Source organism: Oratosquilla oratoria, chromosome 3, assembly GCF_046742065.1.
Source record: "Oratosquilla oratoria isolate Oo_2021 chromosome 3, ASM4674206v1, whole genome shotgun sequence".
Classification (NCBI taxonomy): Eukaryota; Metazoa; Arthropoda; class Malacostraca; order Stomatopoda; family Squillidae; genus Oratosquilla; species Oratosquilla oratoria.
In genome coordinates, this window is record NC_134779.1 from 39799676 (window position 1) to 39819675 (window position 20000).

General features: G+C 38.0%; 1 protein-coding gene across 1 annotated transcript in view; it reads right to left on the reverse strand.

Annotated features, from left to right (window-relative positions):
* Nucleotides 1-17518, reverse strand: part of Rcd6 (Reduction in Cnn dots 6) — a 44201-nt gene extending 26683 nt beyond the window's left edge. Inside the window, exon 1 of the mRNA XM_076172514.1 lies at nt 16638-17518. Within this exon, the coding sequence (XP_076028629.1) occupies nt 16638-16709 (72 nt within the window). The 5' untranslated portion in view covers nt 16710-17518. The remainder of the gene's footprint in view (nt 1-16637) is intronic.
* Between the last annotated feature and the right edge of the window lie 2482 nt (nt 17519-20000).

Consider the following 20000-nt stretch of genomic DNA (forward strand, 5'->3'; position numbering starts at 1 on the left):
TAAACACATAAATACGCACACGTACATTCGCACGTATACACACGCATACCCGAACATACACACACACACACACACTCATACACGTACACACACATACATACATACATCCGCACAGACACACACGTGTATGTACATTTGAATGAATTCCAGAAAGAATAAAAATGAAAATAGATGAAAATGAAATTAAATATAAATACAAAGAAGTAAAATAAAATGGATTTGTTTCCCAATCGATCTCTTCCCTTATAATAAAAAAATAATAAAAAGAAATAAAAAATAAAATCCTAAAATGAAATTGATGCACGAAACCGGAAATGTCGTTTGTTTACATTTGAACGTCACGAATCGTGCGTGACGAGGCGTGACAAAGATGACATGTGACGCGCGCCCTTTTTGCAGCGATAAACAAGTTACAGACAGTTTCTATATTACATTTACTCTTCTTATAGAAACAATTGTTAACAAACAAAATGGGTGTGACGACAATGCAAATGGTGTCACTTGGACTTGTCATCTATGCCATGTGACACACAAATGGTGTTCCCCTTGCTGGGGCCCATTCTGTGTCTCCTGTGACAAGCTTGTGTATTCAAAAGTGGTTATGAATATCCTTTATGAACTTCTGTTGAACAATCCCTTGTTATAGACCTTTGTTTATATGCAAAACTCAAATAATTTTGTTATACTAAAGACATGTCCAGTGCATCTTGTCATACTAAGACGTTATACAAGATAAAATAAAATAAAATGAAATATGATACTTGTCGCCAACCATGAAGAAGAAACTGCTGAATAATATACGAAATACTGCTCAAATTATTTAACCAAATGCCACTGTATAACCTTTCTTTTACGCCGAGTATTTTATAACGGAAGATGTATCATTTCCATTGATGCACAAGATTTGCGGAAGAATGACGCCATTGCATGTCTGGAAAGAAGGCGATTTTTTCAGCACGTCGTAATTATTCCGACACATATCATTAACCAAAAATTCAAAAATAATATTAACAACAGCTTCTGCACTCTCAACCACATATTGAAACTTTTTATTTCTCACGAGAATTTCGTTGTCACACCCTCTTCCGTGAAGATGGACAGCAATTGACATTTATGTCGAGAAAATAACAGCGACGCTGAGAATGTCGACGACATTACGTCACTGGCCAGTTACAAAATAAATATCCCGACCGCACGACAATTTCTGCTAAGTATCGAAATATTTTACTGATTTTCCCACAAGAACATTTCTGCCACACATGATGGTAGAAAAATGCAACATCATTTGTTGACTCCTTCCAAGTGAATGGGCGGTAAAAAAAAATCTGGCATCTTGGGCAATGTATGATAATCTCTTAAAAGCCACTATCACATTACATTGCACCAGAAAATCCTTTTATACCGGCAAATGTGATAATCATTGATACTGGCAAGTTTTATAGATATAGCGAATGTTTCTTTAGTCTTGCAAAATGTAAATCATTGTCGGAAATTACAGTAGAAAGAATTTATGCAAAACTGTTTCGCATTTACGACTTAACAAAATCTGTTAGGAAATATTAAAAGTATCATTGTGTATTTTTTTCTTTCCCTCCGCTGCAAAATATAACATTACAATAACATATCGACATAGTGTAAATATAATGAACGACTGACCTTGCTAAACCAGTTACCTTCTAGGAATCAATTTTTCAGAGAGAGAGAGAGAGAGAGAGAGAGAGAGAGAGAGAGAGAGAGAGAGAGAGAGAGAGAGAGAGAGAGAGAGAGAGAGAGAGAGAGAGAGAGAGAGAGAGAGAGAGAGAGAGAGAGAGAGAGAGAGAGAGAGAGAGAGAGAGAGAGAGAGAGAGAGAGAGAGAGAGAGAGGAGAGAGAGAGAGAGAGAGAGAGAGAGAGAGAGAGAGAGAGAGAGAGAGAGAGAGGAGAGAGAGAGAGAGGAGAGAGAGAGAGAGAGAGAGAGAGAGAGAGAGAGAGAGAGAGAGAGAGAGAGAGAGAGAGAGAGAGAGAGAGAGAGAGAGAGAGAGAGAGAGAGAGAGAGAGAGAGAGAGAGAGAGAGAGAGAGAGAGAGAGAGAGAGAGAGAGAGAGAGAGAGAGAGAGAGAGAGAGAGAGAGAGAGAGAGAGAGAGAGAGAGAGAGATAGATAAAAAGAGAGAGAGAGAGAGAGAGAGAGAGGTGTTGTGAGAGATAGAGAGAGAGAGAGAGAGAGAGAGAGAGAGAGAGAGAGAGAGAGAGAGAGAGAGAGAGAGAGAGAGAGAGAGAGAGAGAGAGAGAGAGAGAGAGAGAGAGAGAGAGAGAGAGAGAGAGAGAGAGAGAGAGAGAGAGAGAGAGAGAGAGAGAGAGAGAGAGAGAGAGAGAGAGAGAGAGAGAGAGAGAGAGAGATAAATAAATACAATAAGAGAAGTCTCCGACGCACCAAAGCGTAAACACGACACCTCAGGCGAACGAAAACTTCTACAATGCTGAACACATTAGAGCGAATTCTTTTGGAACGTGGTCGGAAGTAATGGAAACATCTTTATTTCCGTTCGCGTAACGGTTCCTTATTATCTGTTATTTGAAAGAAATTCTTTGGCAATGACAACTTTAAATCTTCAAAATTCTATAAATCTACGTCGACAAAAATATTGGATTTCCTCTTTTTTTTATCAATCTATTTCGACTAAACCTTGGGTTTCTATATATCCATTAATGTTTTTATTTATAAATATTTTTATTTTATCTACATAATGGAAAATCTGCTCAAACGGAGCTTTTTATCACTGGTGACATTACTACTTGATAATTTTACAAATTCACTTATTCTCTTTATTCCAATCTGTCCTTCACTTATACACAACTAACAACCAGTCATATACAAAACAAATAAATAGATAAATAAGTAGATAAATAAACAACTAAATAATATACATACACACACACACACACACACACACACACACACACACACACACACACACACACACACACAGTTGGTAGAGCGCTGAACTGCTAGCATAGTGGTGCCCGTAGTACTTGGTTCGAATCTTGTCCAGGGCCGAAATTATTTCGGTACCGCTGCGCTTCGGGTCGTTACTCTGACTCTCGTGGGCGGGGAGTTCGGTGTGTATGTGTGTGTAAGGTCATAGCATTACCCATAGATCGGACCTACGAGCTCTGAGCTCTCTTCCGGGAGGGAAATAGCTGTCGATCACGAGTCCAACACGTGATCCAAAGACCAAGTGCATACACACACACACACACACACACACACACACACACACATATATATATATATATATATATACACACAATGGGGTCACATGACCCTAAAATGGATCATATGCAATGGCTTAAATATGGAATGAATAAATAAATAGATAAATATATAGATAAATGGACAAAATGATGATAGATAACTGAATGTGATAAATAAAATTTATATAGATAAACAAATAGATAAATGAATTAATAAATTGGAAATAGAAGTTTTATATATATATATATATATATATATATATATATATATATATATTGAAAGGGTTTAGCTCGTTCAGATATATAGTTAAAATTCAGTCCAATTCAATCTAGAAACGAAAATAAGCCTCAGTTTGATTCTGACTTAATTCTGATTTATTGTGACTCAACTTGATTCATCCTGACTCAGTGACTTCCAAACCAATCGGAACAAACCTATGTAAGCATCTTCAACAATGATTGTTCTCATTTCTCCGCGATACATTGCCACCAGACGAATTTGTGTTACGCTTCTTGGGAGCCATATTAAAGGGTAAAATCTCCCCCCCCCAAAAAAAAAAAAGAGAGAGAGAGAGAGAGAGAGAGAGAGAGAGAGAGAGAGAGAGAGAGAGAGAGAGAGAGAGAGAGAGAGAGAGAGAGAGAATGATAAATAATAATAAAACATGGCGCCTCCTTCCTCGGTCTAACGTCGCATAACAATGTATTCCTCTGTCTAACGTCACTTAACAACGTATTCCTCGGTCAAACGTTGCATAACAACGTATTTCTCCGCCGCCCTTACCAATTAGTTCTTTGTATTATTTAAGGGGTGAAAGAATAACCAAAAGAGAATGTACTAGCACTGCCAGCGTTGTTTACACAAAAACGACGTAAGTCGAGGCCGTTGTGAACCGAGGACCCCTTAGATGAAGGAAAGCAAGTGAATCAAATCGCCTGACGACAATGTGAAGATGAAAAGTGGCATCCGCCATGGGCGGGGTTGATGTGTAGGTTGGGCAATTTTATATTCCCGAGCCATCTATGGCAACATTCTAATGTTGTCACATTCACCTTTAGTTCCCCAATAAAGGGATGGGCGTCTTCGTTGTTGTTTATCTTTCCATTATCTCCATAATTTTTATTACTGTTGTTATTGTTACTAGGTGTATTAGCATTATTCTAATTTCACTATACTTCACAATATAATCATTGCTATTATTATTATCATCATCATCATCATCATCATCATCATTATTATTATTATTATCACAAATATCAATACCATCATCTTGTATGTGTATTCATTGGTGTGACGGAAGTTGCTCCTGCTGCAGTTATTCTTATATGAATGACACAAATATTTATCATGTCTCTCTTTTTTCTTCTTTTTCCCACCCCAGATGACTATGTGGCTTAGCTGCTGTTATTGTTGTTTGTCTGGGGCCACGGCCACGGACCAGCCACAACCAGGCTGTGACGTCACGACGCGAGCCAAGCACAGGGAGTGGGGATGAGCAGCGAAGGAGTGGGAGGAGACGGCCAGTCTGCGGTCGGTCGACGCAGAATGGCAACGACACGATGCGTCACATATCCTGTAATTTCCTTGTTTCCTTTTTCTTTTTTTAATTTTTATTTAATCTCTTTAGAATGGATAGAGAAGCGTGCTGTATTCTAGTATTTTGTATTCTTCCTTCTTTTCTATCATTGGTGTAATTGTTGTTATTAATTTGATATTACTATCATTATTATAATTATTGTCATAATTGTTATTGCTATTATTATTAATATTGATATTATTTTTGTCGTTTTTGTAAACCATCATTACCATAACATATGTATTTTCAGCATCATTTTCGCAATATTTTCCGCTATTTTTCTTCTCCATGTGGGCTACTAGCTGCAGTTGATATCCTAAGGACTTTAGTGGGGTCTCTACGGACCAGAGTAACGCAGTCACCTTTGAATAGAAACTCTGGGTTACTGACTAAATATTTTTTCCTGATTCTTTTATTTTTTTCTTATTTTCTATTTTCTCCTCTTCTTTCTCCTTATTAATCTTCTTTTTCTCCTTTTCTCCTTCTTTTTCATCCTTTTCTTCTCCTCATTCGTTTTTTTCTTCTTTTTCACCTTTTCCTTCTTCATTTTTCTCCTTTCCTTTTCTTCTTTTCAACATTTTCTTCTATCCTTCTTTTCTTCTTTTTCTCCTCCTCATTTTCTTCCTACTTCTTTTCTTCTCCACCTCCTCTTTTTCTTCTTCCCCCCTGAATCTTCCTTTTCTCCTCCTCCTCTTTCTTCTTCAACAACATATAATCTTCTATCCTACAGAAAATTATTTTCGCATAAAGATATCTATTCTATATACCAAGATATTCTCCCCCTTACAAGGGGGATAGCCAAATCAAGAAGCACGCACCCACTCCCCTTTCCTTCCTCTCCTCTTAGCTCCTCGTGGATGACGGGTCATAACTGTATCCTGCCCACTGTCCTGGGTCAGAAGCAATGCAGCAAGACATAGCACACCCGCAGCAGACCGGGTAATTAATTTAACTTTGTTATAGTTTGCGCCGATTTATTATTTTATTTTATTTTAATTTACCCAATTCCATTTATGCTTCTCTTTATCTTATATTTGATTTGTTTACTTATGTTCTGTTTAGGCTTTTGTATTTATGCATTGATTACTATTTTGTTTATTTGTATTTTCTTTATTCCTTTATTCGGTTATTTATGAGCTTGATAATTAAATTATCTATGAAAAAACTATTTGTTAATCTATCAATTTCTATAAATTTTAATTTATTTCTATTATCTGTTAATTCATTATTACAATGTCGATGGATTTTTCAGTAATCTATCTGTATATCTATTTATTTCAATTCTGTTCATTAGTTCACTTACTTTTCTTTATTTTATTTATATTTCTAAATTATTATGTTTTATTTATTCTCATATCTTTTGTTTACAAAATTTGCGGGGTAGACATATTTTTCTGTATTTTCAAGATAATCATTTCATTTGATAGCGTCCCCGAAGATGATAATAAAAAAATGTCAAGACACACCCAACACGTAATACCGGGGTTCTAGACGTAATACCGAATTTGTAAATAAGATCGTCTGACAAGCAAATATACAATTGACAAGACGAAGACAGTAGAAGATAGATCAATTACCTCTAACATATATATATATATATATATATTATATATATATATATATTATATATATATATTATATATATATATACAGTATATATATAATTGCAGGGTAACCTTCATGTCAAATTACTTCCAATTTATAATAATGAAACAATATTCCCAATACCAAATTTTAACAGACTAACGCCAGACGATTTCATTAATCTAATTATTTTCCTATCAACAATATCTAATATTTTTTTATTAATTATTTATCAATTCCTTGGAAACCGGAAGTATCCTCCTTGGCTGAATAAAATCGTCTGGCGACAGCCAGAATTTTTTTAGATTTGACTGGTAAATTTCAAAATCTATAGTTGGTTGAAATCGTTTTACATGAGTGAAAAACCTGTACAGATTCACTGTAATGCATTGTTATTTATTATTATTTATCATCATCATCGTTATAATAATTACTGTCATCACTACTATTATTATTATGACCATATATCTATTTCATGAATACAACTAGCGAAAATAGATATTGAATAGAAGAAATATATATCTGTATCTTATGACTGCTTTACATTTAACTAATCTACATGCTGGAATTCACACGTAAAAACATATAAATGAGTAGATAAATAAACAAGTATATGAATAAACAAGTAACACTTAGAGCACAAGGGAAAACAGTTACAATAATTTCGAACGTCTGATACAGATAATCCTGTGATCCTGGTATGGCATCGTCAAGGTCACGTGACCCATTTGAAAAAATCGCGTCAGATGCAAACTCATGTCACAATAATACATAAAACGTAAATAAAAAAGAGTTATGCCTTAATGGTGTATGAAAAACAAATAAAATTATCATCATAAAAAACGGAAATGCCACGTCATCAACCCTAAGAAATCTTCAATTCCATGATTCACGCTGAATCGAACGCACTTGGATCAGGTTCCGCACAAATGTAAACAAAGATGATGACTGCAAGCAAATATACAAATACCAAATGCTCCGCTCTTTCGCTCATTGTCGAACGCGTAATACAGACAGTTTATACATCACACATTTGAACGAGAGTGATGAGAGGAATGAGAAGAGAAAACAAGAGTGAGAAAAGCCGACAGAAATCTAAAGTTAAATCAACACGCTACCAACTGCTTTCTGCCATTATTGTGCATTTTACTGCTGTCAAACGGTGGAGATGGACAGGTGCCTGCAGACCGCAATGCATTGTTCACATTACATGCACTTAGCTCCAATTCATTGTAGGTCCATACCTACTAGGGTAGGGCTCTGTTCATAGATGTATTTTATTTTATTGTTTAGTACTGTAAGCAATCATTATCAGATCTTCGACCTTAAAAAATCCCAGATTTTCCTTTGTTTTATTTACTTATTCCTTTAGTTATTCCATAACTTGTACACTGATTTAACCATTAGTACTATGTGCACTTTCTATGTTTTTTCTTATTTGTGTTTATTTCTTTATTTATTTATTCATCTCACAACATTCCTGTGGCAGTCACTTTTTCATACCCTTTGATAGGCAGAGCCAACTCGACCTTTGTAAAGTAACCACCGCACAAACTGAACTATTCAGCTGAGGTTAACTCACCACCTCCTCCCGCAAAAAAAAAAAAAAAAAAAAAAAAATTGTCCACCACCTCCATCGGCTCGTTCTGGGTATTGTCAGTTAGTTGACTTTTATCTTGTGACGGGTGGGTGGGGGGCAAGAATACCGCCACTTCGCTCCTCTCTGTGTGTCGTAATAGGCGATTCAGTAGGGCAGAGCAAAGGGATTAGGGACCCCCCCCCCTCCAACATACACTTCTCTCTCACGAAAAGTCAAGGCAAAAGTATGTTTCGGCTCGGCCACTCCCTTACAAAGGGGGTTGAGGCCTATGCACACACACACATATATATACATACATATATATATATGTGTGCGTGTATGTATTTACCTTGTTGTATTTTACGGGAAGGGGAGCTATGCTCTTGGTGTCCCGTCTTCATATCTCGTGTGTGTATGTGTACGTTTATGCATATATGTATATGCACGTGTTTATATATGTAAATATTATTCGACTTTATAGATCAAAGCAAATCCCTTTTTGTAGCTAAAGGATTTATATAAGCCCTCACCATGATTGGTGACCTCCAATCAAATAAAAATTCTAAATTACTTTTACTTTCTACTTTCCCTCCGTTCTGCTACTCTACTCTTTAAATCTCTCATTTACCTCCTCTCAAATTCTTTGGTGGGAAATTGTCCCCAAGGATAGAAGCTCAGGTTATCCGGGTGGAAACACTAAATATTGTTGAGTCCTTCTCTCTTCTGTTTTCTCTTAAAGGTCAGATATCAACAGATATACCATTCGCTAAAAATCATCGTATTGCTCGAAAAAGTACTTTTTAAAAGCATACAAATAAAGTTTTTACCTATTACAGAAGAATTTATTCAGAAAATTCACTTTTAATTGCGCCTCGCATACCACTTTTCCGAAGTCTAGATATTCAGAATAACAATATTGTTTGTTTGGCAACTGTGACGTCACGAACGCGGAATTCCCCGAACCTTTCACGAAGCGCACGGGCGGAATGTTTCGAATAGCAGACGACGCAATGAAATGAAGACAAAACTGTTTTTTGCCAAATTTGATAAGATGTAGGTGGTGGAATTATATAGAATACTGTCAGTATGTTTTTTTATGTACATTAAACTGTAAATACAAAAAGTTATGGAAGTCTTGATGTCTGACCTTTAAGGTCAGATATCAAGACTTCCATAATTTTTTGTATTTACAGTTTAATGTACATAAAAAAAAACATACTGACAGTATTCTATATAATTCCACCACCTACATCTTATCAAATTGGGCAAAAAACAGTTTTGTCTTCATTTCATTGCGTCGTCTGATATTCGAAACATTCCGCCCGTGCGCTTCGTGAAAGGTTCGGGGAATTCCGCGTTCGTGACGTCACAGTTGCCAAACAAACAATATTGTTATTCTGAATATCTAGACTTCGGAAAAGTGGTATGCGAGGCGCAATTAAAAGTGAATTTTCTGAATAAATTCTTCTGTAATAGGTAAAAACTTTATTTGTATGCTTTTAAAAAGTACTTTTTCGATGATTTTTAGTGAATGGTATATCTGTTGATATCTGACCTTTAAGCGCCGTCTGGATCCAAGGCGGAAGCGGCAACCTCACATTGTCAAACTTTCTTACCTTCACTTCGAAAACTGTCGTAGGATTTCCAAAGACGAACAATAGCCAATTCAGACTTATATTCTCATGGCCACGAAATCTTGTTCTTTCAAATTTCAATTCCATTCTTTATCATTATTGCTATTTATTTATTATTGCCATTATTATTACCATCATCATCATTATTATTATCATTATCATTATAAAGTCATCCTAATCATTTGAATATTTGTACTTTATTCATTTATCTATTACTCTCATTGGTGTCACCTACTGTGATTCTACCCTCGTCTAAAAAAAAAAAATAATAATAATAATAAGAACATAAGAATAAAGGAGACTGCAAGAGACCATAAGGCCTACACTAGGCAGCTCCGTATCCATCACCACCTGTCATCCCCATCCATAAAGTTGTCTAATCGTTTTTTAAAACAGCTGATAGTTTCAGCGCTTACTACATGGTTACCAAGTTTATTCCATTCGTCGACCACCCTATTAGTAAACCAATTCTTGCCTATTTCCTTCTTAAATCTAAATTTGTCCAGTTTATCCCCATTACTGCGAGTCCTGCCCTGTTGTTTTATTATGATGACCTTGTTTGCATCACCCTTGTTATAGCCTTTGATCCACTTGAACACTTCTATTAGATCACCCCGCACTCTGCGTCTTTCCAGAGAGTGTAAGTTTAGGTGCCTAAGCCTCTCTTCGTAAAATAAGAAAGAGAAAGACTGTCACGTAACGATCACATTATATCATGTTACGTAACTCGTCATGACGTCATCATCATGTGACATGATATTACGAAAAAAAGACGGTGAAGGGAGACAAGCTCCTCATTATTCTTAACCCCTTACATACCGTGTGGTACTTTTAATCTTTGTTCTCTGTCGCCAGGCGATTTCATGAAGGAAATGGGCAAGATCTTCTTTATCAAATGTGTGGTTAACAAACGAAATAGTTTTAGTAACTATGTAATGAGCGCTGAAACTATTAGTTGTTTTAACCCATTCAACTCCGATGACAAGATGTCTTGTCATTTGGTCAAATAAAACAAAAAATCATAAAACACCAAAATGTTTGATCAAACACCAGAAAAATATGACGTCAGTCCTCGCTCGCGAGCGAAGCGAGGAGGACTGACGTCATATTTTTCTGGTGTTTGATCAAACATTTTGGTGTTTTATGATTTTTTGTTTTATTTGACCAAATGACAAGAATCTTGTCATCGGAGTAGAGACGAGATAATTTTATGAACAGGGCAAGGGACACGGAACTGCCAGGTGTGGGCCTTATGGTCTCTTGCAGTCTCCTTCATTCTTAGGTTCATGATATTATGGGAAGGGAAGTGGGAGTCACAGGGATGATGGGATTCAGAAGACAAAGATCGATTCCAAACGTCGTCCAGATTTCGTTTGTATGTCAAAGACGTAACTGTGGCAATGGAGTTGTACAGCAGCCAAATTTGGCTTAATTTTTTTTCTCTCTCTCTATATATATATATACATACATATATATATATATATATATATATATATATATTATATATATTATATATATATATACATATATATATATATATATATATATATATATATATACATATATATGTATATTACTATGTTGAATGCAAAACCTTCTAAGATATATACAATAACGGAATGATCATTTTGCCTATATATATATATATATATATATATATATTATATATATATATATATATATATCTTTGTGTGTATCTGTACATACGCATGCGCACACATATACATGTGTGTTTATTTCATAAGTACATGTAAGTGTGAAAGTAGAAAATATTTCATAGAGTGAAAGTGTGTTTATCCTATTCCAGCCGAGTCTCTCCTCTTTTTTTTTGGGGGGGGAGAGGGGGGAAGGGGAGGGAGAAGAGGGAAGTGTGGGGGGGGGGCAGGGAAAGTGGTCAACCAGCGACACAACTAAACGCCCTTCCTCCTCCTCCTCCTCGTCCTCAACATCCTAATCTCCTTTCGCCTCCTCTCCCTCCATCCATCGTCCTGCATCTCCTCCTCCTCCTCCTCGTTCTCAATTTCCTATTCTTACTTCGCCTCCTTCCTCTCCCTCGCCCTTTTCCTTATGTGACAAGGGAGGAGTGGGGTACGGAAGGATATTGCCTAGCCCCCATAGTACATAAGAACATAAGAATGAAGGAGACTGCAAGAGACCATAAGGCCTATACTAGGCAGTTCCGTATGGGAGACATGGGACAGGCTACAATCTGGGCGATTTTATTCAGCAAGAAATTGCGGAGCAAAGAACACCCAGACCCGCAAGGTTGCGGAAATAAAATATTACGGACTTGAGTTGTATAAGAAAAAGTTTGTGGAACGGCGTATTGCGGACTTAAACATATAAAACCCTTTAACTTTGCGGAATGAAAAACAATTAGCGTATGTTGCGGTTCTGGAGTCTTTTCTTGCGGTTCTAGGCTTCCGGGAGAGATTGCGGATCATTGCCGGAAACGCTGAAGATAAACATCGAAACACCGAATCTCCTCATCCGAGACGGACTTGTGTTCCTGACTGTAGTCTATAAGTGTTATCACACTGGTCTATTTTTTCTTCGATTTTTGGAACAGATTTGCAGCCCGTAGCTTTCGGAAAGGAATGTGATATGCTGGATGAAAATAATTTCCCCCCAGCATATGAAATGATATTCTATGTAAATTGTTGAGAAAACAAAAAAGTTTGCCAAAGAAATTTGACGGCGGAAAAAGTGCTGGAGGTAGGCGGTGCAGGCGATTAATTGAAGGTCGGAGGAAAAATAATCCAATGTGATTACAACTTTATTTCAATCCAGCGACTGCCAAATAGAATTAACCCACACTCGCTAAGGGTAATAAATCATTACCACTCTCTGATGGGAGTAATAAATTACCCCTGCCCACCTCGGGGGGTGAGGGTACTGCATTCTCTGCCAGTAATTATTTCCCAATCTACTTGAGTAATTGATTAATTACCCAAATCCACTAGAGGTAATCCATTACCCAGGCTCATTTAGGTACTTAATTACCTGTATCCAAAGGGGGAATTACCCAAATCCACTAAGGACAATCCATCAACCACACTCCTTTGGGTAATTAATTACCTTCATACATTAGGGGTCATCTCTCAATGTGGGTAATTAGGTTTTCGTATAATTAATGACTGATCTATTTCAAGCAACCCTAATTAATTAGGGTTATTTATTTCTAAATTGATTCTTCTAAAGAGTCTTAGAAGAAAGTCCAAAGCTGTAAAATTGTTTACCGTACATCCATTTTCAAACTATTTATCAAAATAATATGGCGGAGTTGGGGGGAGGGGGGCAGGTGATAATTTATTTTTCAATCTCCTGTGGTATCTTATATAATTTAATTTCCTAATTTGGTCCTAATCTTTGCCATGTTTCTTGTACCTTGTCTTATTTAACAATATGTTATTCAACTCTGTCTTGTTAAATTTGAGTTTTTGTTTTGTCTTATTTTGGTTTTATTTGTGCGTCGTTCAGTTTAATTTAGTTTTATCTTAGTTTCGTTGATCAATTCTATATTACCTTATTCGATCTTGCGTTGTTTCATTTTATGAAATGGGACCTGAAAATGGCTTACAGACAGAAAATATTCGATAAATCTAAATCATATTTCTGATTCACCATATCGTCCATTGATCGGGATAATTTGGTATCAACTCAGGCGATTGCAGAATAGACATTTTACATAAAAGCCATTCGATCCCTTTTAAAGAGTTCATTGTGATAGATTGACCATGCAGTAATGAAGATACATTAACATATCATTTCCTCCCTATTCCATGGGAACAGGTGGGATGGGTCGGGTGGAGGGGTGGAAGGGAGGAGAGGTGGAGGGTTGAAGGGGAAAGGGGAAGGTGTGGAGGGGAGGGTAGAAGGGGGAGAGGAGGGAGGGAGGGAAATGTTGAGGGGGAGAGGGTTGGTAGAGGGTGGAGGGGGGAAGGGGGAGGGGAAAGAAGGCGACCGTGACTTTCATGAAGACGACATTGAAAAGGAAATCAGGTAAATTGTAGAAAATAACAGGAAAAGAAACGAAAAGAAGAATGCTGATATGGCTGACAAAAAAAAAAAAAAAAAAAAGGAGGAACCTTAGAAAAAATGTTATGCAACAAATGAGTAATTTCAACAAAATTGTATAACATATAATGATATACATATACAATATAAACTGTCCGTGTATTCCCACGTTAATAACCGCGCAGATGTAATTGTATTGTAATGCATTGTATCATATTACATTGTATTGCATCGTATTATTATTATATTGTTTTGTGAGTTACTTAATTGTAATATACAAGGAAATACCTACATTCGTGGGGTCCTGTCTTCTCTTTAATTAAATTTAATTTCAGATGCATTTCTGTTTTAAGATTAGACTACGTGTGTGTATGTATTAATTGTAGTTTACAGGAAGTGAGCAAAGTTCGTTGGGTCCCGTAGTGTGTGTGTATTACCTGCTTAATCTTTACAAGATCGATTTAATTTCATAATACCTTCTCCCTCTTTCTCGTTCCTTAATTCATCTTAGATCAACTTGTTTGTTTTGTGCGCGGGTGCTTGCATAGTCTCCGCTTCAGTTGTGTATCAAAGTGTTTGCGAGACTTTTTACATGACGTGTCTCAGTGACTGAGTATATAATTATATGTTCTTGTGTCTGTATATATATATATATATATATGTGTGTGTGTGTGTGTGTGTTGTGTGTGTGTGTCCGATCTATAGATAATGTGACATTACACACAGTTACTTGCCCACCAGAACTGGGGTGCCGGTTTGCTGTGTTGTGATGTTTTACAGCCCTGGACGGGGATTCGAACTCGGATCGCTGAAGCATCGGTCGAGCGCGGTACCACAACACCAGCAAGTCTGTGTATTGTATGTTCGTGTAAGCTGGTCTAGCTTGCAAATGTACATTTGCGTTCACCCGTGCGTGGGAGCCGCTGTTCGCGTGTGTACAAATATGCGTACATGTGCGTGAGCATGTGCACATGTTATGTGTGCATTTCATGCACCTGTACTCACACTTGCGTGTGTGCTTTCAGTTTGTCATTCTTTCGCTCTATCCCACGTTTTGATGTTCATATCCTGTTTTCTCACTCTTATATATTTAATTAATTTATTCACTTATCATTATATCCATGTCTATTAATTTCATTTTCATAAAGTAATTCTAATTAATTTTTATTTTTGCTTACAGCCATCTTTCTTATTTCTTGTGTGCTGTAGGCCTCTATTGGCTCTTCCCTTTGACGTGAATTCCATTTGTCATTCAGTTTGAGAAGCTATAATGAACCTTAAACTCAGAGGAAATAGGACCGTTATTTACGGTGGTGTGCGGTTTCCCCTTCCCACTCTGCATATAATAATTGCTCCCTTTTGACGCATCTGCACACAGCAACCGGAGGCGTCTCTCCTCCAGCGTTGTTAGCCCAAGTGATTATGATCTCCCTTCAATGGGTAACCGACCCGAGAGGCGAAATCCATACTGTAATAAACCTTTTGATACCTAATGATATTTACATTATCGGATTAATCAATAGAGTTACGGTCATGGGGTCCCGTCTCTATCTCCAATGATCAAACTTGGCTTTATTTTTCACTGATTTGTCTACTGTTTTTCTCATCCAAGATAGTTATTAAATCGGCATCTTTGAAGCACCCTGATATATATATATATATATATATATATATATTATATATATATATATATATATATATACACATATATGTATATATTTTTTTCCAAAATTTATATGGGGACATACGCCAGGGAGTGCGTTACTTCACTGACACACCGGCACCAGTCCTCACGGTCTCTCCGAGTAGCAAGCTCCCATTCAGGCACCCTTCCCATCCCAAACAATTCTCGACAGCTTCAATCAACTTGCCTCTCCCATGGATTCTATGGGGCGCCATCCCCTTCTTCGTCTCCTCCATCGACGCTTGTCTCTCTTGTGGAGACAGAAACCCTGTGAGGAGAAGGATCAACATCATGTAAAGATGCCACATTCCCATATAGAAATAAACACTATGAGAAGACGGAGCCTTTATTAGCTCGTTACAGCTTTTTCAAGTACGAATTATGCAGGTAAATTTTATTTGTTTACACACCTACTGTCACACGCTAAGAAACCTCTCTTTACTTTGTCAACTTCTTTTCAATGATCTGAACTCAAAAATCATATCGTTCCTCTCTTTCTTTTTCAATCAAGGCAGTCTTTCTTTAGGTTATTTGTTTGCTAGGCTGGAATTAAATGATCTGTGTTCTTCGTCTTCTTCCAGTCTTTTCATATCCTTGCGCGGGTGTATATAAAACCGCTGCTTAGTCTAATCTTTCGTAAGCTTTTCATTTACAACTCTTCAGTGAAATCATTTTACTTTCGTCAACTGCCCCTCCAAATTTGTCACGCCTATCATTACTTTGTCCTTCTATCTCGTTTCGGTGACCGTTTCATCTTCCATTAAATAATTAATTAATAACCTCTTTATTACTTTTCCCTGCACTGGAATTTCCATGATTTACTCCAATCCCGTCTAGATTTCCTGCTTTCTTCACCTCATACTCTCCTCATGATCTCTGCATCATCTGCAAGTATATATATATATATATATATATATATAGATATATATATATATATATATTGTATATACACAAGTGTTCCCATCTATCCAGAATGTCATTTACGCACGCGCGTGCGTGCGTGTTTACCTGACTACAGTATATGAAGTTAGGTATACAAGAATTCCGTCTCTATATCCCTATCATCTGTTTATCTATATTTAATAATAATAGTACTATTACTATCAACCTATTAGTGGTGGTAGTAGTATTACTTCAATTCGCCTGTCATTGGCCTGGAATGTTTTCCTCTAACGTATTCTATAAACTGATGCATCTATGTGAAAAGCTATCCTTCCCAACATCGACATCTATACTGTACGTTTGTGCATCTAACACGAAATAAAAATAACATTGATACGCAGATATTACGCATATTCAAGGCACGCGAATTATACACCTGCTTTCATAACTTACCGCTGAATACACTCCACAGATGATGGATCCCATGAGAAGACTACAGCATATACATGAATTCAACAAAGCCATCTTGACACTGTTGATCTGGGACTTGGGGGAGCTCTAGATAGTTATCGTTGGTTGGGTTGGCTAGCAGGGAGTAACGGCTTTTGGCGCGTTGGCCAGCCCACCTCCCTCCCCTCACCCTTCCTCAGCTTCGTCCAGGCGGCCTCCCGTGTCAGCCACGCTCAGGGCGTAGGATGTGGCAGTCATGGTTACCTGGTGTAAGCATTTCCGTATGATAGATTGTATTTTCGGGGCACAAAGAAGTCGGGATTGGAGTTAATATACATGTTAAATTCTTGACGCACGATTTGAGCATCAATTTCACAGGTTTGAATCGAATCCTCTAAGTAGATTTCAGTTGCTTCCTGATTACTGCGTTTTTTCTTATTTTCTTCTTTTTTTTTTTTTTAGTCATAAGCTATTCTAGAAGGTAACACGTTAATCTCTGGTGCAAACTTAACAAACATGGTGAATTCTTCCCATGTGATTGAGGACTGCTTGTATAGGTTTCAGGAAATTTATACTTCAGTGGATTTCTGGTCACGATGCTTTTTTATGATAACATAACATCGTCTACACGATGAACACTTGCATTCCGTCGAGGGCACACCTGGGGTAGGCGATGTATTATCATCCTAAGTCACACCCCTTACATTCAAGGATACTGATTTCTTTTCCTTTCAACGACACATGTACGTCAAACTACCTGCAACACAAATCAAACACGCCGTGCTTGTGCGTATCCATCGTGTTTTTCTTAATGTTTCGCGTAAAAACACAGAATTGTGTCAAAAAGCCACGAGCCATTCGTCCACTACCACCCTCGTCAACAGTTGGACCCACACTGAGGAGTGAGGAATCGAAAGTCTGGAATTAGCCAAGATGGGAGTGCTGTAGGTGGAGGTGTCGGCGGAGGAGATGGTGGTGGTGGCGTTAATTTACGTTTGTATGTATGTATATACATATAAGAACATAAAAAGTAGACTGCAAGAGAACATAAGGGACACACACACACACACACACACACACACACACACACACACACACACACACACACACACACACACACACACACACACACACACACACACACACACACACACACACACACACACACACACACACACACACACATATATATATATATATACATATATATATATGTGTGTGTGTATATATATATATATATATATATATATGTGTGTGTGTGTGTGTGTGTGTGTGTGTGTGTGTGTGTGTGTGTGTGTGTGTGTGTGTGTGTGTGTGTGTGTGTGTGTGTGTGTAATCTTTTCTTTTCTTTTTAAGCAATAGCCAGTATTTCTATTCTTGGAGACACTATAGCACCTAAAGCGGCCCATACACGATCAATTATATTGCGCAATTTCATTGTCAATATTCTGAATTGACAATTAAATTGACAGCGTATGGGCGATATATCGCCCATACACAATTAAATTGACCGTGTATGGGCGATATATCGTCCATACACGGTCAATTTAATTGTCAATTCAGAGTATTGACAATGAAATTGCGCAATATAATTGATCGTGTATGGGCCGCTTAAGAGGTCGAGTCATAGACGTGGTAAAGGAGAAATGAAAGGAGGGTCGCAGGACGGAGGGACAGAAGAAGTTGACAGTGATCAGCATTTTTTATTTATTCATTCATTTATTTATTTTTATTAGATATTCTCCAGTCGTAAAAGAGTGCCGCGTAATTGGTCCGTATGGATTTCAACAAAGACCTTAAATGAAACAATACCTTAAACAGAGTGGTGATGGAAGTGGTGGTGTTGAAGGTAGTGGTGGAGAAGGTAGTAATGGTGGTGGAGATTTGGAGAAGGTAGTAATGGTGGTGGAGATTGTGATGATGGTAGTGGTAATGATGGTGACTGCAGTGGTGGAGAAGGAGGTGGCGGTGTTAGAGGTGGTGATGGCGATATTAGAGTTGGTGATGATGGTGATAGTAATGGTGGAGATGGTAATGATGGTGGTGGCGATGATGGTGAAGGTGTTGGGGATGGTGGTGATAGTAGGTGTGGTGGTGAAGGAGGTGGTGTTGGAGATGGTGATAGTAATGGTGGTGTTAACGGAGCTTTCTGGTGGCGATGGACATTGTGTTAGTACACGCTGATATTGCTGATTGCTGACGGTAACGGCTGTGGTCATGACGTCACTGATGACGTCAGAGATGTCGATTACACCAAAGCTAATACAAACAATGAAGACAACACTGACGATGACTAGTGATGGTGATGATGGTGGCGATGATGATGATGATAGTAGTGATGATAATGGTGGTGGTGATGATGATGGTGGTGGTAATGGCGTCAGTGGTGATGATGGTGGTGATGGTGGCAGTGGTGATGATGGTAATGATGGTGGTGATGATCATGGTGGAGGTGATGATCATGGTGGTGATGGTGGTGGTGATGGTAACGAGGCGATGATGGTGGTTATGATCATGTGATCATGGTGGTGGTGACGATGATGATGATGATGATGATGATGATGATGATGATGATGATGATGATGATGATGATGATGATGATAACGATGATGGTGGTGGTAATGGTACCGATGATGGTGGTGGTAATGGTACCGATGATGGTGGTGGTATGATGGTAGTGGTGATAATGGTGGTGGTGATGGTGATGTTGGTGGTGTTGTTGGTGGTGATGATGGTGGTGATAGTGGTGATGATGGTAGTGGTGGTGGTGATGATGATGATGATGATGATGATGATGATGATGATGATGATGATGATGATGATGATGATGATGATGGTGGTGGTGGTGGTGATGGTGGTGATGATGATGTTGGTGATAATAATGGTGGTTGTGATGATGGTGATGGTGGCGATGCTGGTGGTGGTAACGACCATGTGATCGTGGTTTTAACAATGATAATGATGGTGGTGATGATGATGGTGGTAATGGTGATGATGGTGGTGATGATGGTGGTGTGATAGTGGTGATGATGGTGGTGGTGATAATGATGATGGTGATGGTGGTGGTGATGATGATGATGATGATGATGATGATGATGATGATGATGATGATGGTGGTGGTGATGGTGGTGACGATGGTGGTGATGGTGGGTCGTGGTGGTGGTGTTAGTAGTGGTGGTGATGATGGTGGTGGTGATGATGGTAATGACGGTGGTGGTGGTGATGATGGTGATGATGGTGGCGGTGGTGATGGTGGTGATGATAGCGGTGATGATGATGATGATGATGGTGGTGGTGGTGATGGTGACGATGGTGGTGGTGATGATGGTGGGTCGTGGTGGTGGTGATGATAATGGGTCGTGGTGG